Source organism: Bombus vancouverensis, chromosome 3, assembly GCF_051014615.1.
Source record: "Bombus vancouverensis nearcticus chromosome 3, iyBomVanc1_principal, whole genome shotgun sequence".
Lineage (NCBI taxonomy): Eukaryota > Metazoa > Arthropoda > Insecta > Hymenoptera > Apidae > Bombus > Bombus vancouverensis.
In genome coordinates this window covers 10,845,849-10,870,951 of record NC_134913.1, presented here as the reverse complement: position 1 = coordinate 10,870,951, position 25,103 = coordinate 10,845,849, and the positions used below count along the sequence as shown (strand labels likewise).

The 25,103-nt window shown below is 33.4% G+C and overlaps 1 protein-coding gene and 1 long non-coding RNA gene across 5 annotated transcripts in view; one reads left to right on the top strand and one right to left on the bottom strand.

Annotated features, from left to right (window-relative positions):
- Dscam3 (Down syndrome cell adhesion molecule 3) overlaps positions 1–25,075 on the top strand; it is a 309,001-nt gene extending 283,926 nt beyond the window's left edge. Inside the window, exons 7-34 of one of the 4 annotated variants that reach the window (XM_076617056.1) lie at positions 1,726–1,872; positions 2,391–2,531; positions 3,340–3,530; positions 6,379–6,619; positions 8,760–8,913; positions 8,979–9,130; positions 10,020–10,289; positions 11,221–11,366; positions 11,829–12,264; positions 12,861–13,154; positions 13,800–14,030; positions 14,437–14,592; positions 14,690–14,760; positions 14,929–15,172; positions 15,294–15,440; positions 15,879–16,040; positions 16,127–16,343; positions 16,419–16,507; positions 16,601–16,780; positions 17,108–17,296; positions 17,438–17,623; positions 17,703–18,150; positions 18,320–18,546; positions 18,701–18,869; positions 19,035–19,183; positions 19,478–19,580; positions 20,144–20,332; positions 21,026–25,075. In XM_076617056.1, coding sequence (XP_076473171.1) covers positions 1,726–1,872; positions 2,391–2,531; positions 3,340–3,530; positions 6,379–6,619; positions 8,760–8,913; positions 8,979–9,130; positions 10,020–10,289; positions 11,221–11,366; positions 11,829–12,264; positions 12,861–13,154; positions 13,800–14,030; positions 14,437–14,592; positions 14,690–14,760; positions 14,929–15,172; positions 15,294–15,440; positions 15,879–16,040; positions 16,127–16,343; positions 16,419–16,507; positions 16,601–16,780; positions 17,108–17,296; positions 17,438–17,623; positions 17,703–18,150; positions 18,320–18,546; positions 18,701–18,869; positions 19,035–19,183; positions 19,478–19,580; positions 20,144–20,332; positions 21,026–21,077 — 5,381 coding nt within the window. In that variant the 3' untranslated portion in view covers positions 21,078–25,075. Of the gene's footprint in view, positions 1–1,725; positions 1,873–2,390; positions 2,532–3,339; positions 3,531–6,378; positions 6,620–8,759; positions 8,914–8,978; positions 9,131–10,019; positions 10,290–11,220; positions 11,367–11,828; positions 12,265–12,860; positions 13,155–13,799; positions 14,031–14,436; positions 14,593–14,689; positions 14,761–14,928; positions 15,173–15,293; positions 15,441–15,878; positions 16,041–16,126; positions 16,344–16,418; positions 16,508–16,600; positions 16,781–17,107; positions 17,297–17,437; positions 17,624–17,702; positions 18,151–18,319; positions 18,547–18,700; positions 18,870–19,019; positions 19,184–19,477; positions 19,590–20,143; positions 20,361–21,025 lie in introns of those variants that run through there. The other 3 variants (XM_033349145.2, XM_076617057.1, XM_076617058.1) reach the window with 3 other exon arrangements.
- Positions 20,308–21,078, bottom strand: LOC143302431 (uncharacterized). The gene is made up of 3 exons (XR_013057932.1): positions 20,974–21,078; positions 20,539–20,656; positions 20,308–20,438 (listed from the first exon to the last, which is right to left on the bottom strand). It is a non-coding gene; the product is annotated as an uncharacterized LOC143302431 (long non-coding RNA).
- Positions 25,076–25,103: the final 28 nt, after the last annotated feature.

Sequence of the window (25,103 nt, the reverse complement as noted above, 5' to 3'; positions counted from 1 at the left end):
AATTAAAGTTCTTCCGATATGAAATGTAAACGATACATTTCTCGTTTGTCGATTAAACAATGTTCCAAGATTCTAATAATTTTTCGAACCGCAGAAGCTTCATAAAACTTGAATTTATTGAAAAATTTATTTAGAGAATCATCAGAATGAAGATACATGTTTCTATACCGTTAATAAAAATTATTTTCGATGGAAAAAATAAATGAAATGTAAATAATGTACAGAGCATAATGATGTAAAGGTGTATTTTTTCCATCAAGCTCTCACGAAATATTAAAAACAAAAAAAAAAAAGAAACGAGATATTACACGCAAAATGAATTAATACATGAAGATAGTTCTCAAAATAATCCAACAAAACGTATTTATCACGCGATTCTTCATTTATCAAATTTTATTACACACAAATATATCATGAACGATACCAAGAGATTGATGATACTTTCCAGCAATTTTAATATTTATATTCATTACTTACTTCCATAATATTATTTCACATTTATATTCGCTAGCTAATAAATCATCAAAGGCGTTGGTCCCCATTATATAAATTATTACTCGGTGAAGAATTGAGGAAAAATAAAATTAACGGTCAATTCTACAGGACACTCGATGAAATTTCAAGTTGAGCTTCATTTCAAATAATCTACGTACACTTTTTATTTATCGGGTAGACATTCAACTCGTGTATCTAATTTATTGATAACGATTAAATTAAGAGATAAATTCCATTGTAAACTGTCCATAAGTGCTGGAATATCTGTATTCTTTCGTTAAATAAATTATTTCGCCGTGCTACATTCGCGGATATAAATAGCAGTAAGTAATTTCACGAGTCGAAAGAACATTTTGTTTTTCGCGATTTTTAATGTACGACCTCGTAATATATGACGTGTTTCCGGATATACGCCGCCGTTGCAGCGGAAGTTAAATAAAAAGCTGCGCAAAACGAGGACGCACGAGCGAAACGTTGAAAAATGATATTTCTCGCGGGCTTTGGGCAAAAACGCGTGAAATCGAACAACGAATTAAATGATACGATGCACGATATATATCGATGGTCTGAACCGTGGAAAAGTTGTACAGCTTGTAAAGCTATTTCAAAGGGATTATTTGAAACGTGGCGTTCGCAGGCCGCGTCAAATACTGGAGATTAACGTCGGCCGCTGACGTATTGCGTTACTTTGACGATGTAATTCACCAGTCTCATCCGTAAACACCATAAATCACGCTGGACTTGTAATTAAAACATTTACTGGTGACAAGAAATAGTCTAAATGAAAGCTTAAGGAAAACTGGTATTGTAGCGGAATAAAAACTGCAACGTTGTTTAATTGATTGATTATAGTACTTTTATGAGGTGTACAATCTAATCGTCGATAATAAATTGAGCCTCTGAGAAATCAATTTGATCACGCTAGACTTGTAACTAAAACATTTATTGACACCAAGATTCAGTCTAGATGAAGACGTAAGTGAAATTGGTACTATGGTACTTGGAAAAAAACTGCAGTATCGTTCAACAAATAGATTATATTACTTTTAAAAGATACCATTTAAAAGTTGATAATAATTTGAACTTCTCAGAAGCGAAACTGATAAGCTTTTTACGCGATTGTCAATTTCATAATATCGTAAATTGGACTAAATTCAATGTTTCCCTTTTTTAATCAATTCCTTTGTCAATTTTAGGATTTTTCTTAGTGAGAAATTGATTTGATCGCAGGTGGAAGGTTCGTGGTCACGTCTCAGGGGGACCTGCATATCCGAGCCGCCAGACCGGAAGACGGCAGAGCCACCTATTCGTGCTTAACTTTTCACGCGTTGACCGGTGAAAGAAGAAGAAGCGAGCCTGCAACGTTAACAGTCGCTGGCATGTTACTTGTATTTTTACATAAACCATATTTTTCTCTTACTGCTGAACATTTCTCTGCTTAAGCATTCTATCCCCATATTACCAAGATTCTCTTGCTAGAAAGCAAATTTAGATACAATGTAACTATTACTAAAACACTGTCTAATTTTTATATCCCTATGAAATTAATTCATTATTACCCTTCAAGTATCATATCATTTATAATCATAGCAATGTTACGATTTAATTTATACTTTCACATTCACTTAACATTTCATACTACCAATTACATACGAAACTTAAATTTGAATGAAATTTTAATTGAAGTATTAAATAACAATATCGATTGCAACATTGTTTAATTATTATTTCATTCATAATTGCGTCAATATTAAAATTTCACTTGGACTCCTATATTTACTCACATTCCGTATTATACAATATAAATATTATAGAAATATTAATGTAAGTTCAATTTTCATCGAACTATCAAAGAGAATGAATATTTAATAGAATATATATCGTTTAATTTTTAGAACCAACAGGATCTATGCCACCACGGTTGATGCAGAGATCTCAGATCGCCATCTCTGCTGAAAGCGGCTCGGACGTTCATCTAACTTGCTCAGCCCAGGGGACTCCACCCCCGCAATTTACCTGGTATCGCGATGTTAACGGTTGGTTTAATTACGGGATTGTTTACTGTGTAATCTAAATGCACTATGGCATCATATAATCCAACGTGATCAAACCATATCAGATCATAAGCATAATATCGTTTAAATAATTATAATTTCTACGATTGCTTTTAAAAAATAGATCTCACGTGAATTTGGTTATAATTGTCACTTTATAAAATTTATACAAAAACATTTGTTTGCAAGCTTGTGCACGATTAAATATTTGCCATTAATGTGCTATTAATGCTGTCCTCAAATGATACAATATCATAGCCACGAGATTTGTAATATGATCAATTTTGAAAAGAATTATATACACAATTAAGAATTTTCACTGCCATTTTCTATATATCGTGCATTTTACTGTAAGCAATGGATGTTTAAGTAATTCCACAAATTTAAATAAAGAGTGTAATAAAAAGTAAGATTATTTCGTCATATTGATGGTAACAACAAAATTTGGAATTTTTACGTACTGATTGATCGGTCATAAATGTTAATCTTTAACTTCTATAATATCCAATTCTTTATTAACTTATATACTTCATAATTATGCTGAATTATAAAGTTAGGATAATAATTGTAATAAATGAAAATGGTAAACCTTCGTGAAATCAAAATTACAATACATACATCATCTATATTAAATTTTACGCCAATCAGTTCAATTTAACAACTTTATTCCCTTCCATTCTTCGTCTTGAACGAAAGTATGCATGAAAATGACGAGGTACGATAACATGTAATATCCCGCGTTAGCGAGAGTAGTATCGAGCAGCAAGCAACGAATATCCTGTTGTTGCAGGTCATTCGATACCGGTGGAGTCATTTGGTCGAATTCAACTGTGGGGCGATTTAATGCAAATTCGCCGCGTGGACGCTCAGGACGCAGGAAGGTACATTTGTCGAGCCAGCAATCAGGTCGGCGAGCAACGAGCGGAAACACACCTGTCGGTTACTTCAAAACTTAACGCACGAATACAACCCCGAGTTCAGGTAGGATTTGGATTTATCACCTTCATTCCTGTGTAACTTTACTTGACTTAAAAATTGCATATTTTCATACAGGTACAGTGATGTGAAAAAATCTTCGTAATTTCTCCTTATGTTACGATAAATAAAGAAATATACATAGTACGTATATCATAGATTGTGATCTTTTCAACAATAACATATCTGCGATAGATTATAGTGTTTTGCCTTTTCCTCGATGAGAGATTATTAATTATACTTTTTTTTTCGTTTTTCGTCATGTTATCAAGGGTAATTCATATTTTCTCAATAATAACAATAAGAATGATTTATTTTATACTTCCATTATATAATAAAGAATTAGCCTGCATCAAAAGTCGAATAGAACTGATCGTGAGCTACTCGCTAATATGACGTCAAGTCATTTCCAAAAAGCTTTTCACACTTTGTTAGTGAACAATTATGCTACTTATACTTTTCTTGAAGCTATTGAGGAATTTATTGAGGACTTTTTATGATGTCCTATTGAGGACTTTTTATGATGAGATATGTTTAATACTTAAGAATTGACATAATTGTACATGAAAAGGTACTCTATATGTCTAAATTTTTTTTTCATTTCTTTATTTGTTGTAATATAAAGAGAAGTTCGGGAATCTGTTTCATGTCACTGTTCATATATGTTTATCTATACTATTTTTAATTTTATAGATTTTTTATTTGTTGCTCATGTTTTAATTTTCTTTCCTCTATTCTAACTCTATCTTTTATGTACTATATCTTTCATTCTACTTGTAAGCCTATATTCTTCTTACGTCCTCTATGTTCTTTATTTTATCACTTCTACTTTCTTATTATATTATAATTCTATTCCAGTAATCATTTTTTTACTATATTAATTCTACATGTTTTTCCATAGCTTACAGACCTCTTAAATCTGCTCGTATTTTATTCTGTACTTTTTATCAGTACCCTCGATAACATCATGTTGATCATTTGTAAAGTCTTTTACTCCTGCTAAAAGTGAAATTAGAATACCATTATGAACACAGGCATATGAGTATCTTTTTTATAACTTATAAATTTTTAAATATGAATTTTTAAATATGAATTCTAGATCACGATTTTAAAAAATTTGAATCTTGAGCTCTAATTGTAACAGTGAACATAAGGATGGACCATAATCATGAGTTCACAAATCACAAGCCATAGGTACTGGTGTCGATTTCTATGGATTCATAAATCACACAAATTGGCAAGGATTCATTAAAGCCATCGAAATCGACTATGGTAACTCCCAGGCTACAAAATTCAATTGCGACCATTTCTGAGTCATATCCAATTACAATTGACCCCAGTGTTCCACAATAGTGAAGTACTTATCATAAGTGGCAGCTATGACACTAAAACAGTTACTGTTAACTTTTACGACTATCGCGCCAGAATCGCGGAAATAAGATTCCAGATAACATATTCCTCTTATCACTCAAAGTATATGCACGAATTATATACATGCGTATGCAATTAGCAAACTGCAAGTAAAATGTGAAATTCCTCTGATTTTTATTACCAGGATAAATTCACGATCCTATTAATCTCAAATCTCAAATTGTTAATTGTGTAAAAATGTACATATGCATGTACATGTACATGTACATGTACATTTGCGTCATTTTTATTTCAATTCATATGTATTACGTCCCAACTGAATCAAGTATAAAGTACTTGAATTGTAAGCAATTTGATATGTGAAAATATTTTCATTCTCAAAATAACGAAAAAGCAGAGGCTCGTGAAAAATGACTGTCTGAAGACAATTTTTCTTTCGTATGATTAATTGTAGAGGATGACTACCTAAGGATACCTACAGATAAATTGATGAATAAAACTATCAGACGTCTTGCAGCAGATCGCTAGAAAGATAGCATAAGAACATTTGAAGATGGTACTGCTTGAATTCTCACATATATTTTTTAATAATGTTACTATATGTAGAAAATGTTACTGTCAGTTCACGCGTCTTATACTTTCCATTTTTTTAAGTAATCGTATTCTGCTTACATTAATAAAGATAAGAAATGAAAATTTAGGAAGCAACTCCTTTGAACATTTGTTCTCCAATTTTATTCCTTTAGATTTAAGCATTAGATTCAACTAGAATCAAACATACTGTAAACTCTTATAATCCCAGTTACAGTACCACGCCAAAATAATTTACTTATAATTCTCAATGAGAATTGATTGTAAAAAGTCTACCAAATAAAAAAAAAAATTTATTCCTATTATTTCAAACAGTAGTATTCTACTTACACTACCGAAGATAAGAGACGATTATCTTAAAGGCAGAAGTTCTATAAAATTACATATAAGTCATTAAAACTGTCATCACATATAACGATTTCCTAACAAGCTTCAAATCAAAGATTCAAGAAAGAGTTTAAAAAGAACACGTACAATGCAACATTATATTACTTCATAAAATCACTGTACCCAGGAAATCTAACGTCGTAACAAAGAATCCCAAAGAGCTTCCTAACACGGAAACTCTCACAAACATCTCAACACTTACCGCGTAAGTTCAAAATCGAATCTCCACTCCATCCATTTTCCACGAAAGACTTTCCTTTCCAATAATCTCCAACATTGCAACAAACCTCTATACTCTTTCGTGAGATCGACTAAATCTTACAAACTAAAAAAAAAAAAAGAATAAAGAAAAAATGCGAGCACCATGAAACGGTTGGGCGATCAACGAAGCGGATAAACAGTGCAGTGTTTGCGTCAAAGAGGGAAGGATCGTGCAGCTGCGTAAATCGCGGCACGGGCATTAACTTTCGAGCACGAATCGTTAACCGTTTCCCGGTATTTACAGATCATCAATTCCGGGGAGTCAGCCACTATGAATTGCACGGTGGAGGGTTATCCGGTCGAAAGCGTCGAGTGGTTGCACGACGGTGTGCCGGTATTGACCGCGCAGGACACGAGAATCAGATTGCTGGCTCCTCTGGTGCTTGTGATAGGCTCGGTCGGCCGAAAGGACAAGGGGATGTATCAGTGCCTGGTCAGAAGCGACAAGGAGAACGCGCAGGCTACCGCCGAATTGAAGCTTGGAGGTACATTCGACTAAATCTGATAAAGACGACATACGTATTTGTGATTCGTTGGGTTTCAATCGCGTTATTAGCACGTTGCGCTTCGTTCTGACGTTTCGTGAACATTCTAGCTCATTTTTGCTCGAAGCAGATCTGAAACTGAAGGTTTCGCGCCACCATTTTTAAATCTTCATTTTCAGGACAGGTTCAACACCACTGAAAGATGAATTATAGATATCATTATCTAGTCATCGTGAAAGTTCAAAATCTAAAAATCTGACAGAGGTTTCAGAATTAGTCATGACAACTTGAATGGTTATATTCTTTTGTTGAACTAATTAGTCCACTATATGGAGAGATACATCTGATAAAGTCTTGTTTAGATTGGGCAAGTTGCTTGAATTCAAGCTTTTAAATGAAGAATTTCCTTTGCTTGTACCACTTTCCTCAAGAACTCGTTAATTGAATGGAAACATCGAATAAGGGCTTATAGCACATGTGGATTGTTTTAGTACACGTAAATGGCAGATATCTGTTCAAAGGGTGATGTAATGTTTGAAACTTGTGAAACAGTTGAGCTTAAAAACAGCTTTCTCCAAAAATGTATTAAATCTATGAGGTAAATAGGTGGTGATAGGTACTGCAGAAAAACTAGAGTATAATTAACAGTATATTTATTAACAATATTCTAGATGTACACTTTACGTAGAGCTCGCAATTGCACTTAGCGGTTCGCGGTTACAAATTCGACTTCTAGACGATGCGTTACGATAGCGATTCAGCAGAGTGCGCGGAGCGAGTTCGGATGATGATCGCTCAAGATGCCTCGAGGAACTCTGGCCAACTATCAACTACCAACTGACTTTCCGTCACGATGATGCTGTGGAGGAAAACTATGATGGAGTGTGTCTAAGGATACGAGATCATCGTCGGATTCGTCGAGGAAAACCTTCGTTAGGAAAATGAGGGAAATGGACGTTGCTGTTAATTGGTTAATCTCTAGGTTGATGGTTGAGGAAGGATGCTAACCGCCCTCGAGAGAAAATTGCTAGCGGAAAGCATCGTACGTGAGAAAAAGCAGATTTTCCGTATCTTTTCGTAGTAGGTAATAAATTTAGGGAATGCTAAGACAAAGGCTATTTGTTCGTTTGAAGAGCCTTAGCTAGAGAAATCCTAAGATTTATCGCGGGTCCTTGGGCTAGTTAAAAATATGCTATGAGGATGTTTCGATATCTGGCAATCGTCTTGTCCAAAGGATAGGGTTTTTGTGTAGCAAGCCACGGGACAGAAACCGTTGGACAGTTTGCTATCGAGTGCCTCTACATGTACTTTACTCTCTTATTCGAGGTATCCGTTCAATTATTATTGGAATCTTGAAAGCTTCATCCCCATTATGACATACAAAATTGAAAGGCTCAGAAACAAGAATCTGAACATGGTAAAATCAATATTATGAAATCAAATAATGACGATCTAATTATGAGTCATCAACAATAATGAAATCAAATAACCCATTTTTTTTTTAGAAATTCATATAAACAAAATCAGAAATAAAGGTACAAAACGATACATTCTATATTTATCAAAAAAATATTATTCCTTAGCACGTGTTAGCATATGATACAGCAAATGTTTTATTTATAGAAGTTCATAATAACAAATGTCTCATTTGCGAAATAATTTACAAATGATTTACGATATATTTATTGTATTTTTTATTATAAGAAGAACGTATTTTCCAATAGACTGGTTACTCAGTTAAAGCCCTCAATTACCAATCCTTAATGATCTAAAATTAAGCTTTTAATTTCTCATGAAAGATGTATCCTTCCAAATTTCTACTAGGTACATTTTATTTCTCGTTCCTGTTCTACAATGTTTTCTGATGACTTATTTAATAGTAAGTAGCATAATTAATATGTAGTTTAGAAGTTTTCTGCAAAATAATCGTACGCTTAAAATAAAACTATGGCTTGATACCTTTAATAGCTACATAATGTAAGAAGAGTTGTTCTATGAATTGGTCATTATTTTTGCAACCTACATCACAAAATTACGTGCTCTATACCGTGTTTAACTAATTTTTTGTCATTTTTAGGATTGACAGATTTCCACGTAACTTGGCCCAATTAACTATTTAACGCTCGATCTATTCTGTCAGATACCGTACCAGAGTTGCAATACACGTTCATCGAGCAAGCACTGCGGCCAGGTCCTCCAGTGTCCTTGAGATGTTCTGCTACCGGATCTCCTCCACCATCGTTCACTTGGTTGCTGGATGGAGAGCCTCTAAGCGAGATCGCCTCTGGACACAGGTGCGTATCTAGATCTCTCATCGATCAATATTCAGCTTCTTAACCGAGCACAATGCCCGATACAGGTACGCGATAGGACAGTATGTCGATCAGTCCGGAGATGTGATCAGTCATTTGAACATATCGTCGGCTGGTGCTGAAGATGGTGGTCTCTACGCTTGTGTCGCTGCCAATACCTTGGCTACAGTCGAGCATAAAGCTAGACTAAACATTTATGGTAATTCGATTTATCCTTTGACTTGTTACATTGACTAATGCCGTGACACGGATTATATTGTTCGAATTTGGTCAAGGGGGTTGTATTTGCGATAAGGTTTCATCTTTGTCGTGGCTTTAGATTTATGATAATTGGAATCATCTTTCGGCTTATGATATCAAGCGAGAGAGATTGTATCGTTTCAATTCGAAGTATGCAGGTTGCATCTGTAATAAAGTTTAATCTTTAGTCCAACAGATTGGATAAGCAATTTTGCGAATTTGATAGGTGAATTATTAATCAGAGAGGTGTAGTCGTAATTTTGAACTTGGTAATTTACTTGACAAGGGTTACGTCGTCTTTAATGCATTGTCTGATCTAACCGAAGCTAATTCGATTTCATTGATTTTTAATTTCACGCTAGAGAAGACCTGTGATAGGGAAACTGGTGGTTTTAAGATAGTGAAATTAGCAAATTAATATAAGAATTTTATTTAACATAGATTAATTTGGAAACGTTAAATAAAAATTCGTAATATAGTTAGAATACAAGAATGTTAATAACCTTAATATTAATATTCTCCTCACACGAATATTACTATTTTTAATTTTCCAATTAATTTTTTGTTATAATTCCATAAATAGTAATACTAATATTCTTAATATCCTAAAAATATTAAATACATAATAAATAAATATAAAATCAAAGAAATAACAAATAATAAATAAAATTAATTATTGGCACTGAGAATACTTAAAAAATTATGTGATAATATTAGAACATAACTTTGGTGGTAAATCTCGAAGAACATTGATCGCTCCTAATTACGTTGGGGGGTACCTATAATAATTCGACTAGTGGCCAGGTGAAATGTGTCGGAAGCCACTTCACGTCGATTAATAATTTCAGGACCGCCATACATCCGATCGATAGGACCAGTTCGTGCGATAGCCGGTGTCGATACCACCATAGCTTGCCCTTATTCCGGCTATCCTATCACGTCAGTCGAGTGGTCTCGTGGAGGAGTTGCACTGCCTCTTGACATAAGGCACCGTGTAGACAGCGAAGGCCATCTTACCATCGCCAATGTGGATCCAAACGATGCTGGCATTTATACTTGCATGGTTAAAGCAAGATCCGGTGAAACGGCGAGCAGAGACATCCGGTTAACAGTCAGTAGTGAGTATTTTGGGGATAAAAATAGAGCAATTCTTTTACGTTTAAATATTTTTTAACTACAGAATATTGATTTTCATCGAATATTGATTTTTAATTTTTACTTGTTATAGAGTGTTCACATTTCTTCAACTATAAAATACTAAATTATTATTATACAATAATATACATTAATATACAATTAATATACATTAATATACAAAAATATTAATATTAATATTAATTTATCGGATGGAATATTAAGATATAGAAAATTGAAGTACTCGTGATTACAGGGTTAAAGTAATTATTAGCGTATTAAGAAGTTTAAAATGCCAGATGACTTTTCTTAGATTTGATAGCTTATAGGAACTTGAAGTACTAATGAAAAATGGAGCATAATATTATACATATTATAAAAGGCGAATATTTGCTATAATTATCTATTTTTCCCGGTAAGATCGTATTTCAGTAGAAGCAAAAACCGTAAGTACCACTATGCACATACATACATTCGTTTTAACGAGAAACGAGTTTTTGTTTCTGTTTCTTTACGGTCGGGTCGCTTACGTCCACGAAGAAGTCACGAGACTAGGCGAAAGAAGTAAATTGCACGCCGGAAAGAATTCCTCTAGCGTTACTTCTCAACTTTTTCTCATTTATCGTGACGTTTGAGAAAGTAAGCTAAAAGATATACACGCGGACGGAAACTAATAAGTGTTAACCACAATAATTATTTTTACTTTCTTCTCTTTTATGTCAATTTTTACTCCGCGAATGACTGCAAATAACAACATAAAAATTATATTAAAAAGGTATAAAATTACCGCAATAATTGGCGTGATTTATGCGTATAGTATATAATATATTTACATATATTTGAAATAATGATTGAATGAATAAAGGCAAGGAAATTTAAAGAAATGGTAAGAGCAAAAAATGTCACTCGTTTCAGGTCCACCTGTAATGAGTCCTTTCAATTTCCCTTCAAACCTCCAAGAAGGAAGTCGCGCCCAAGTCACCTGCACCGTCACTTCCGGTGATCTTCCAATTTACTTCTCCTGGCTAAAGGATGGCGAACCGTTACCTTCCTCTCTACGTGTACGTCTTTGTCTCTCTAAGAAAACTAATTTATGTGAGCCAGCTATTATATGACAAAAAAATATTTAATTGCACAATTTAAGAACCAATATTAGACTTAACAATAAAATTTTTTTTCTTTCTACCTATTTGCTCAAGCGTAACAATTTACAAATAAATTAAAATTGTATCGTTTGGTAGTCTCAAAGTAATTTGAAAACTATACTCTATTGTTTGAGAAAGAAATAATTAACAAATTAAAATTCTAGGCTTATAAAAAGAAATCCCTTACTTTCTTTTATAGTTTCATATTCTGTACAATTATACTGTAAAATATAAAGTGCAATAAATATAAACAACCAGTATAACGTACCTACCTAATACCATTTATGATCCCACAAAAACTTCAAAAAATTAGAAAATAAGCCATTAAATGCTATTAAATTAAAAAAAAAACTCCATTCATAAATATTTGCATTTCAGATCGAGGAGAGGGTAGCTGAATTCTTCAGTCTACTCGTCTTTAAGGAACTTTCTTCGCGGCACAGTGGCAAATATACCTGCGTGGCGACTAACAGTGCAGCCAAAGTCAACCACACAGCGGAACTTTTGGTAAAAGTACCTCCACAATGGATTTTCGAGCCGCAAGACGTGGCCACCCTCCTGGGAAATCCATTGAACGTCCATTGTGAGGCCAAGGGATTTCCTCCGCCACGTGTCACGTGGTTGCGTGCCAGGGAAAGAACTTCCAACGACTATCAACCTCTTGTTGATGGTTCTGATGGAAGATTAACTATTCTACCGAATGGATCTCTGTGGACAGCATCTGCTGGACCACAGGATGAAGGACATTATCTGTGTCGAGCAAATAATGGTATTGGATCTGGTCTGAGTAAAGTGATCTATGTATCTGTTCATGGTAAGTCAAGTTTAACAAGATGAACTTTGAATTTTATCTGATGGGAACATTATCTTTATTTAATTCATATTTTGTGTTAAGCAAAATTTGAAATTATCTATTCTGCATTTATGTCTTGAGTGTTAAAGGACAAAATTTATACTTAATTTCTATTATATTATTAATTAAGAAAATATATTCTATTTTGTATTATTAAATTTGTAACGCTAACATTCAATCTTGGATCGAAGGAAAATATTAAATATACATCTATAAATTTACTAAAATATTAGTGTTGATAATATGTTTATGAAATATTTGTACAGCATTTCAAATACTATTTTTTATAGACATTTATTACGAGTCCCAATTATCACAAACTTTAGTATAATCGTCACTTATTTATTCTTGGTATCTGCGAAATTTGAAAATAAATTGGCATCCCTATATAGTCACAGTTATTCTATTCTTTTATTTCCTTTTCTCTTTTTTAAGAATATACAAAGGTGAAAATACTTGTAAAATATTACCAAATTTATTAGAATTTCGTTGCAGTAATCTTATAAAGTAAGTTTTGTCAAACGAGAATATTTTATCGTTTTTTTTTTTTTTTATAGAACCAGCAAGGTTCGAGTTCCAGAGTAAGAACGTGACGATCCGTCGTGGCGAATCCGTGACGCTTGATTGTACTGTCATCGGGGATAATCCCATAGAAGTGCAATGGATGCACAATAGTGATCGTTTAGATACTAACAGTCATCGGCTAAGCATCAGTCAAATAAAAACAGACAACGGCCTCAAATCACAATTATCTATAGCAAGCAGTGATCGTCAAGATTCTGGAGTTTACAGGTGCACAGCGGACAATGCCTATGGGAGAAGCGAACATCTGATTTATCTTGCTGTTCAAGGTAGTATTTTAATAAGATTTATCTCCCTTTGATTTGTCATTGTTGTTTTTAGGATCATATTTCAATTTTTTGATATTATTAATTAGGTAATTTCTTTTTTAATTTTGTATTTGATATGAAATATTAAATATAAATATAAATATTGATATTTAAAATGTAATATTCAACTAGAAGAAGTGTAACAAAAAATATTTAAAAATGGAGAGAATACTTTTAATACAATACTATAATAACTCTGAGTATTGGTATTAATCATAGCTTTTAGAATATTAAAATCCTTCATGATACTTCCAGTACGAAATTCTTAAAATCTCGAAATGTTTCATAGTACTCAGAATAAAAGATTCTTCAAGTTAAAAGACTCTCTACGTGGAAAGGTTTTAAAGTCCAAATAATTAATAACGATGATATTTGTTAATACGAATAACATATGTGTATGTTCAATAATTGATAATACAATTGCTATTGACTCATTATATTAATTAAAAAATATTTAATTAATCTCTATAGTATATCTCTTCACGCTCCTAAAACATATTATCATCATGAATAAATTTATTGTTCTATTTTCTCTGTTCAAACGAATTAATTTATTCTGTGATCACGAATGATAATTTAATTATGCTAATTCTATCGCTTGTACAGAGAGACCAGATCCACCAGCCTCGCTAGAAGTCATAGAAATCGGCTCGCGATCGATACGATTATTGTGGAAGAGAGCTTTCGATGGGAACAGCCCGATACGAAATTACGTTATTCAGTATCGATCTCTGAATCACGGTTTAGCTGACGATTGGAATCCCGCAAAAACGCACAACGTAACTTACACCCCTGGAAGTTCCAATAACGGAAATAACATACATCCAACACAAAATGGTAATTTCATTTTAAATCATGTAAAGCTATAGCTGTCGTTATTTTTTGAAAATGTCTTCGTTTTTATCTCTATTTTACTACTTTTTAATCTTTATAAGCGATTTTCGAGCTTAATTTTATGATATTTAATGGACGACCTATATGTATAGAGTATATCGTTTACAAAAAAATGCAATTTACGAAAGCACCAAATTTTTGTTTAGTTTGATTTCTTTTTACAGTATCGATATCCTTTACATTCACATAAAGTAAAATTTTTAACTAATCTCTTTGACTTTAGATAATGTAACGTCTTTGCTTTTATGTAGTATTCATTGTAATTTAATATAATAATTTCAATAGAACGTAGTATAATAATTAGATTCAATATAATTCAATATAATAATTACAGTTTCATTTTTTTTAGGTTTATCTCCTTTCGAGACTACTAGCGACGATCAGGAAGTAGCTTTGGTAGGAGGACTTCATCCAGCAGTGACTTACACGTTTCGTATATTTGCCATAAATTCAATAGATGTGAGTGTGCCTACTGATCCCGTGGTCGCCAAAACTCAAGAAGAAGGTACAGAAATATACCCCTGGCTAATATAATTTTAATAAATATATAAATATTTTATTCACTGTTATTTCATAGCTTCCATATTTTTTATTTTTAACAGCACCTACTGAACCGCCACAAAATATCAAAGTGCAATCAGCAGGTCCTGGAGAACTCATGGTTAGCTGGCAGGTAAATATACTTTATAAAATATACAAATACTCAACTATTACTCAATATATACTATTACGCAACCTAATATATTAATTATATATGTTAGATAAATCTGATTGATTTTGGAGGAAGATGTTAATTCAAAGTAATTTTAATGAAACGCTGAAAGGTTTATTGCGTTTGCAGCCGCCCCCAAAGGAATCCTGTAACGGAGATCTATTGGGCTACATAGTGACATGGTCGGAGCATTCATCTTCGACATCAGGTGTGAACCAAAGCAAAAGTTTAACCGTGAACGGATGGGCGACTACAAAGGTGCAGCTTACAGGCTTGAGAAAGTTCACCAAGTACGATATATCGATCAGAGCTTTCAATAGTATAGCCAGCGGCCCAGCCAGCATTCCCATTGTTGGAACAACTCAGGAAGGAGGTGAGATATACATAAACTTTCCATAAGAACATTTCCTTTTTATGAATATTATTGTTTTACCGTTTAATGGACCGATGGTGATCTCTTACTAATTTATTGTATTATCTTGCAATTGTTTTAGTACCCGAGACTCCGCCAACGCAAGTATCATGTATTCCTCTGTCTTCCCAAAGTGTAAAAGTTTCTTGGAGCGCACCCCCACCCCATCAACATGGAGGAATCATTCAGGGTTATAAAGTATATTATAGACCAGTACCCACTGACAACAGTAAGTAAAATAATGTGTATTGTATCTTATGAACATTTTTAAACACAACATTTATTATATTCTATAAGTATTTTCAAGCACATCATAAAGCTGTTTCTTCTTTTCTGATTTTTATCAGTGTATTTAATTGTATATTTTTCTACTTTTCTTCTATAACAAACGGATATCTCAGTCTGTCACAAGGAAATATTTATATTTTGTTTAATAGTGATCCGTTTTATAAATTATATCTATTTTAATAAAAACAAACATTTTTCATGTGTTTGTATAATTTTTATCCAAAAATTGGCACTGTAACACGGATTAAAGTTATAGTACTTCTCAGATGTATCTATGACAGATCTATGATAGCATTTATATCAAGTTAAGCATTTTATATTACAGATATCTGATTCTCTTTCTCCATTAAAGGCTTGTTTGCATTAAAATTTGTTTTAGTGGACATATCGACAGTGGGTGAAGTAAAGAAGACATCCAGCGTAGAAACTTATCTACACACTCTGTACAAGTATACGAATTACTCTATTCGAGTATTGGCTTATACTGGTGCTGGTGATGGAGTTCTAAGTCCGCCGATTTTTTGTACAACGGAGGAGGATGGTAAGAATCATATTTTTATTATTTTTTGATTCGCCTAATATAAATATTTTTACTACTTATTGTAACTTGTTTATCATTCATTTTAGTACCAGGTCCTCCAGCTGGTATCAAAGCTTTAGCGCTAACCGCGGAGAGTATATTAGTTTCGTGGTTACCACCCCTACAACCAAATGGGAACGTTTCCAAGTACACGGTTTACAGCAGGGAGGCAGGTTCCAGTAACCATAACACGCACACCATGCACGAACCACCATCGTCACCGACTGACACTCTTACTATGGAACTAAGAGGTTTGGTTGAAAGGTAATAGCCATTTTATAAAATTATTGTAATGAAATTTTAATGCAAATAATGATGTAAAATAAAATCACGTATCAGTAAATTGTACGAGTTCTGGGTGTCAGCAACGACAGGGCTGGGTGAAGGAGAACCGACCACCATAGTAACTCAAACTACAAATACTAGAGGTTTGATTATTTATAGAATATTCTTTGTAAATTGTTTAATTTATAAATAATTTTAGATATACATAATAGGGTTTAATAAAATCGTTTCTACAGCTCCAGCTAGAGTGGCGTCTTTTTCACAATTATTAAGAAGAGCGATTAAATCATCAATTACCTTGTCTTGTTTGGTCGTGGGTAATCCTACGCCTCGTCCAATATGGACATATCGAAATAGTCAAGTTTCTACTGGAAGACATTACGAATTAACTGCTGATGGTCATCTCAATATTCGTGGTTAGTTTAACAATATCGGTTTAAAAATAGTTGAAAAGATCTCTGGTAAAGAGATCGATAAGGTAAAATGATTAATTATATATGTATTTGGTCGTGGCTATACTATTTTCAAAATTATAATTTTAATTATATATAGTATACAATGTATATGAACGTACAAGCCCTCTCAGGAAGTTCCTCAATTAATATACTTATATGTACTTTAATTCATTCAATCAATAATCTTAAAAAATCGTTGCAACTTTAAAATGTTATGTAAGATTCAGACAACTTTGAATGAGTTAAAAAATATATAAACGAAGAAATTAAAGAAAGTAAAAATTTTAGGATTAGAACAATCAGTCGCTGGGAATTACACGTGTTCAGCTAGCAACTTATTCGGTGACGATTCCATCACTTACACATTGGTCGTGGTGATGCCTCCCAGAGCACCAATGTTAGAACTACAGTATACAACAACGAATAGCATAAGACTTAGGTGGAATCATCCTAATAATGGTGGTGCGACTATTCAAGGTATATTAGAAATATAGAATATCAGAAATCGTAATAGAATAATCAAACGATAGAATGATATTATTTCTAATATTAATGATAATTAATAAAATTAATGATAATTAATAAAATGATAATTAATAAAAATATTACTTTTATCAGGCTACGTGTTAAGCTACAAAAGGGACCAGGGTGGCTGGGAAGAAATCGCATTATCACCCGAACAAACTGAGTTCATTTTATCAGGTTTAAAATGCGGTTCTTCCTACTTGGCACATTTAACAGCTCATAATCGTGTGGGCACTGGAGATCCAAGTCCTTTAATTAGTGCCACGACCAAAGGAACTGGTAAATTTTAACACAGATTTAACTTCTTATATAATCTCCTATTAAAATACGATATAACTTTCCCAAATTTTTCTCATAGCTCCTTTATTACCAAAAGAACGAGACATCATCTCTGCCAATGGCACCTCTGTCAAATTAAATCTTATATCTTGGCCAAATGGTGGTTGTCCGATTCAATATTACACCGTAGAGTACCGTAGACGTGTCAGCACTGAACCATGGAATTTAGTGGCAAGTCGTGCTACAGAAGATCTAGTCATAAGAGAGTTAAAGACTGCCTCGTGGTATAGTTTACGTCTGACAGCTCATAATGACGCTGGATCCACGCAAACGCAAATGGAATTCGCGACCACCACTCTCAGTGGCGTTAGTATTGGTCCTCCGAATGACCTGATTATGGAAAACGATGTTAAAAAAGCTATACCTAATCATAAAGTACTTTACGTGGTTGTACCTATCGTCTGTGCAATCGTGTTAGTTATTTCCGCCGCCATTCTGGGATACGTAATGCTAAAACGCAGTGGAAGGTATATTATTTTCAAAATTATAATTTTAGTTATATATAAAATTTGAATTATATAAGTTCCAAAAACTACCGTTTATGTACATTATCATTAATATGTATAAATTTTAAAAATTGTCATTTATTCAATAAATATTTTTATGATTAAGGATGATATTATTTGTGCTTTTTAGAGCTAATTACTTAGGAGAAATTCTTCCTGGACAACAACAGAATCAACAGTCAGGATTGGGTTTGGTTCAACAACAGCAGCAGCATCAGCAACATCATCATCTTTCAAGTTGTATGTCGACCATGCAATTGAAGTCCACTGCTGAACGTGATAATAGAAGGAATCATCAGGTTTATACCAGTTCGCCAGTGAAGCAAGAGAATCATAAGTCTAACGACCATGGATCAGGTTTGTTTTTATCACTTGTCAAATTGAAGAATTAGATTCAATAGAAAGAAGTTAGAGACTTATATTAAAAATATAATTTTCTAAAGGGATCTTTAGATAATATTCTTGTATTCTTATTACACACATTAACTAACAATCATTTTCTCTCTTGTAGAGATGTACGAAATAAGTCCGTACGCCACGTTCAGCGTACCAGGAAGAGAGAATCGTTCAGTAACAACAGCCACGCTCGATTATACGATGCAATTTAAAACGTTTGGACATTTGGAGAACGAAGACATCAACACGATCGATTACGAGAGGTCCAGCGTGGACTTCGAGAGGTAACTGTTTTCTTTCAACCCTTTTCTGTTATTTAAAGCGCATGCTAGACAGAGTAAACGTTCCTTGCTCGACTTCCTTGCTAAAGAAAGCTTGATATCCTGCTCCCAAACCCTTTTCTCTTCCTCTTTCTGGTGTTCTTTCACGTTCAGGTCTAAAACTCCAAGGTGGCACAAGCAACGATACTTCCCAAGCATCGCAGAAGCGGAGAGCAAGCTACGCTCGAGTCGTCAGGGTTCCGGAAGCGACACGTCCGGAAGCCCTTGCGGAGAGTGCGCTGGACCTAGTTACAGGGTACCAGTGAAGCCTTGCAGAGGTAAATTTTGTAATATTGTTTCTAGTTCCTGTTGGAAATTCACTGTTTTTCTTTGATTTATTAATACATAACCCTGCTGTTTCGTTCAAATTTTTATTTTTCTACTTTGCCCCCTGAATGACGCAGATTTTCTGCCAAATTTTGTTATTTTCTAAAGTTTTAGAAAGATTCCCAATTAAAGTAGTAATTTTGTAAAAACAGTTTTCGATTTAATTCATTGCTTTTTTTATAGAATAAGTCTATAGATCGATAAATTTACAATTACATACTTAATTGCATAAAATCATTCTGTAGATGTATTTTCACGAGGGGTGGAATCGAGTACAGAATCCAACAACGAAGGCTCACCTTCACTTGCGAGACGACGAAGCCGACAGCCGAGCCGGTCTACTCGCAGGTAGCCAAGGTTTGTTTGTTTCCACATAGCACTCAGTCCTGATTATGTTCAATATTCGTATCACGATTTTATCAATCTCATTTCTGATAAATAATAGAAAAATGTAAAGTCTGTAAGAACAATCACGACGATAATAAAAGAATTAAAATCTTTCATATGCAATACATTTCATAAAAATTCATTCTTACTACTACACTGATTACATTTTTCTATTACTTGAAGATATCGTATCGTATATCTTCATAAATTTCATCAAATTCCTTAACGATTAAATTCATATATATCATCATAATCTCTCATCATCATGAAGTAATTATATCCATATAAAATATTTAATAACAATATTCTTTCAAACTTCTCTAAATTAATCTGGATCTACTGAGATTATACAAATATCTAATTTAAACCTTATTTAACCATTAAATACCAGATCCAGAATAATTAATCAAACTCGAAAATCAAAGATCAATTTCTTAATGAATGGCGATAAGAATATTTTCCAATATAATATTATGTATAATTTCTTATTTTTCTAAATGTTGTGTTTCTGATCCATTGTGCAGTTCGGTGGAGGACATGACGTTATTGCCGCCAAGCGGGTTTAGCGACAGCCGCGAATTGAGCGACGTAGAGTGCGACCGTGATCGTGATCGTGATCGTGAACGGGACTGGCAAGATCTGTCGACCGGGACCCGCCACGGCGGCAGTTTGGGTAGACTGCCGATCGAGGCCGTCGAATCTATGCTCGCTAGGTATCGACACGAACCTCCGTAGACCGTAGTAAGCTGACACGTTGAGATTCCCTTCTCTACTCATGTTAATCCTAGGAAGGCCTCTGAAATTTTGGTTGACTATATCCTGTCCAATGAGTTTCGTCAGGAGATACACGATAGTTACCAAAAGTATTTACATACCATTATATTTATTAATGATGAGATTAAGTTCAATATGTACTTACGAATGCAAACAAAATTTAATATCGAAGGTTTGCTTCAAGGACTTCGAATACTGCTTATTATGGTCAATAGATGTCATGGTTAATTCAATGTATTTTATAAGAATCCTAATCGAACCCTCTGCAAGTAACGATCGAATCATGATATTCAGAAATTACCATTTCATTGAATTCTCAGAATAAATGTAGTAAAATTTTATTGAGTTATAAATAAACGGGATTCCTATCAATTTTATTTTATTCCAAGGCTCTCAAACTATATCTAAAGATTCCAATCGAACAGATGTCTTCTAAGGATTAAAGAAGCTACACCGAAAAGCATCATCAGTCGAACTCAAATAAAAATTCACGCCACATATTAATCTAACAAAAGCTTCAATGACACAAAGCTTGTTTAGCGTTAAAAGATAGATTAGTATTTAAAGAAAAATAACATACCTCCTGCAATTTGAAGTATGACTAAAAACATTACTATACAATTTCGTTTCAGGTACCAACAAAGAAAGGAACAAGAAAGGCAAGAATTCACTATACATGTATGATCAAGATTTAGCAATTCTAGCGGAACTCTTCATGAAAAGGTATAAATAGAGGTTTAAAGAATCCTCTGACTATCTAAGGGTCTTACAGAAACGTCAACGTACAGTGAAAAATTGCAATTTTCGACAACTGACAGAGTCTGGTTATAACTCTTGTCAAAATCGGAATTAACTAGGGATTTTCGTCGTAAAAGTAAAAATCTTTGCTCACGTTGGAACACTGAGAAGAGCGTTTAACATTTCGAAGATAATGTCCATTTTACTTAAGAGAAATTAATGTTAGCATAACATCTAATATAATATGTATATGTATATAGACATATACAATGCATATATACAATACATATACAACATTTTGTATATATACGCACAATATTGTATATGTATATATACAAAATGTTCCTATAGGTTAAAACGATAGTTTCTCTATATTTAAACATTTTTCTCAGTGCATTCTCCTGTTAAAAGTTATCGACAAATCGTCTGAACGATCGCTTCATCGTTGCATCGAATACTGCCGTTGCGTTATTCGCAGCTCTTTCCGATCGACCAATCGCGAAACGACAGGAACCAGTTACATGTGAAAGTATCGACAAAAGTCCTTAGCCCTATATAAGAATTTCATCTTTTAAAACCCAACCACATACATTACGTGAGAGCAACAAACGCAATCATTCCTGGAAAGATTCTGCAACAGCGATTAACAAGAAGAAACAAGAACATCAACAGAGCGTTACAAGTCAATTTAAAGATGGAATGATGGATTACACACGTGTATAATCGTCTTACTGTATAGTATAGATTGTACGTATCATTAGTCACACTGTTACCATGGATTGTATAGTTGAAGAGGCATGATGAGAGTGAGGTATTGAGAATCGTTTGCTGCTATCCTCGAGAAACATCGTTTAAATATCTATTGTATAATCGCTTCTATTATTCTTGAACAGCACACGAAAAGAACGTGACAAGTCCATCTTTGTTAATTTCTTGATTTTAAACAACTTGTTAGGTGCACAGGTATGTCTCAAAAAAAAACAGGCAATATATCTTTAAAATTATATAAAGAAGCAACTGATGAATTATTTTTGGAATGTCCAGTAGAGTGCAAGAAATATGTGATTCCACAATTACTTAAAAGAATAGTTTTAGTAACATGGAATTGATTATTGAATTTTAAAATTGCTTATCGTGTCTTTTACCTGTGGTCTTCGCTTTATATCATAAAACAAAAAAGCTGACATAAAGCGTTCATTGAAAATCTAATGATATGATAACTAAGTACAATTGTAATTCTATTATACTGACAAAGAATTAAGAAGAATGAATGCAACTTTATTTCAGTGTATTCAGGGCAACTATACTAAATCGACTCTGTTTACATTTTAGCATAAAAAATCTATATATTCCCTTCTTTTCATACAAATATCATTTGTAAAATTACCGCTACATAAATTAATAAGAATAAGAAAGTATAATATAACGATGTTTCAAGAAAGAAACGAATCTCCAAATACATCATGGCAACTTCCGCTTTACGCAGAGTGCTAATTGCAACAACATTCCTAAATATCGGCATTAAGAAAGCACGACTGTGCGTTTCAACATTTCGTTTTGATTAATTATGTTGATAAAATAATTCGAGGATTATATTTGCGTCAAAACGCGCATTTTCGATCAAAGATCGAGAAGTGTGAGTGAGAAAGAGTATTTAACGATATGTTTTAAAAATGTACATACATGTATGCATCATATTTAGAGGGTGAACAATTTATCGACATACAATGAGCTCGATTATTAATTAACGACAAAAGATAGCTTTAAGTATTACGTTGTTTTCATTCGCGAAATATTCTATATAGATATTTTAATGTTTAACCTTTCGTGATCATGCGTTTCGAAACGAGGGAAAAGAAACAAAGGAAGAGCAACAAACAGGAAATTCTTTTATCGATAGTCGGTTTCTGAGAATAAAGGTTAGCTTCCATGAAAGCTACTACGAATTTTATTAAAGCGCGAGTAAAAAAATTATAAATTGCTTATTCTTGAAATGCATAGTGAAACAAAAGGTGAAACATTTTGTTCGAAGCAAAACTTATCGAATCAGACGACTTTCACGATGATCGATAAGTTACCCATTACGCGGACTGATAAGGCATTTTCAAATGTCGATAAGCAATTAAAGTCTCACGCATCGTATTCTCAAAATGATGCGACTGAGGCTAATTAACTACGCTTAAGTTGATTTCTGCCAAACAGAGTTTACGGTTTCCAAAGACTATTAATTTATAAGGCTATTGCCTTAATTGTAATAATTAAACGAGATATCGTTATCATGGCGTCTAAGACCGTACGTTTTTCGACTGCTCATAATTTCAGAATTTTCACAAACGAGGGCATACTCCGTGCATTTTATCCAAAAGGAAAGAGAGGGAAAGAAGTTCATCTTCTATATGAATAATATATTTCTACGAAAACTTTTAACAGACTAGGTTGTTCGTAATAATGTTAATACACAAACGTTTTTAATAAGTAACAGTATAAAAGTACTATTGAAACTATCGAATTCGATGGTACTAATATATTTTTATCGATAATTTAGTTGAAAATTAATCAATAAACTGCCATATCAACTTTTAAATGTAACAATTTCCCATTTCAAATTTTTTACAGGAATTTACTAGATTACAGCTTCAACTTCCGAAGTTCCTCTTTCGCTAACGTCACACTCAATAATATGTCACATATTTATCATGTACAGTAGCTCAGAGAAGTGAATAACAATTCGAACATTTGTAGAAATCTTTTATAAACTTTTGTGTTCTACGAAACATTTTGAAATTTCATTAGCATCTCTAATGAGACTCGACTATCATGATTATATTGGTAAAATTTGAGATAAATAAAATATACAGTGTATATTATAAAAGTTTTCTATGATAAGTGTTCAAATACTTTTGTGAGTTACTGTGTGTATTTATTAAGGGCTATCCCAATGTTTTCTAAATTTTTTACATTTTTTAATGACGCGCCTTACTATTGATGTGCAACATATGCTTAACTAATTAAATTATAAAACTCCTAGAGAAAAATTCATAATTTAGACATCAAATATGCAGAGTATGCCCTCTTACGAGATAACGACGTAATTTATTATACGTGCATAAATATATATTTCGTCTGTACAAACGTAACGGACATGGCGAATTGTATGAAGATTAAATCGTGCGCAAAACGTACGATAGCAGCGACCGTATGGTTTCTAGTAAATTTTTTTCAAAGTCAAAAAAAATGCGTGATCATAGTTAGAAGAAAATTTGGGCGAAAACACAAAATAGCGCAATTGGTTTTCCGAGTGTGCGTCCGATGAACGCGTGCATAGGTGAGATACGTGTGATATAGAAACTCGTCGCAGCTACTGCGAACCAGCGAATTATTTGTATAATACATGAGATCCGTGAACCTTAGAACTTATGTATCATATCCTCGTATAACTATCCGTGGACGAGTTCGATAAAATTAATCGTCGTCCGTTATGGTTAACGCGAAAATAAAATAAAGAACATAAAAAAAAAGAATAAAACAATCGAATGTCTTATCGAAGTGTCAAACTTTCACAAGGTATGCTAACTCAGCTTGTTAATAAAGAGAAACAGACATTTATCGCGTCAAGTTTCATTGTCATTTCGTATTCCTTATTTCACTTCCCAATTTCAAGTCTTCAAGTCTTCAAAATATCTTATTCTATACATTATTTGTAATTTCATAGAAAAATTTAGTTTCAATTCAAACCTCTACTATGCTGAATCGATAACGTTGCATGATATATGAAAATGGCATGAGGTGTCTATAACCCCCAAAACTTGGGGCACGAAAAAGCGTTGAATGTCACATCTATTTTGTACCTCGTCGGTGGTGGGATACATGATATATCGATAATATCGCATGTGACACATAAATGATAAGCGAGTCAGGTGACTCAAAACATGGAACACAAAAAAGCATTGAATGTCAAGTCTATCCTATACT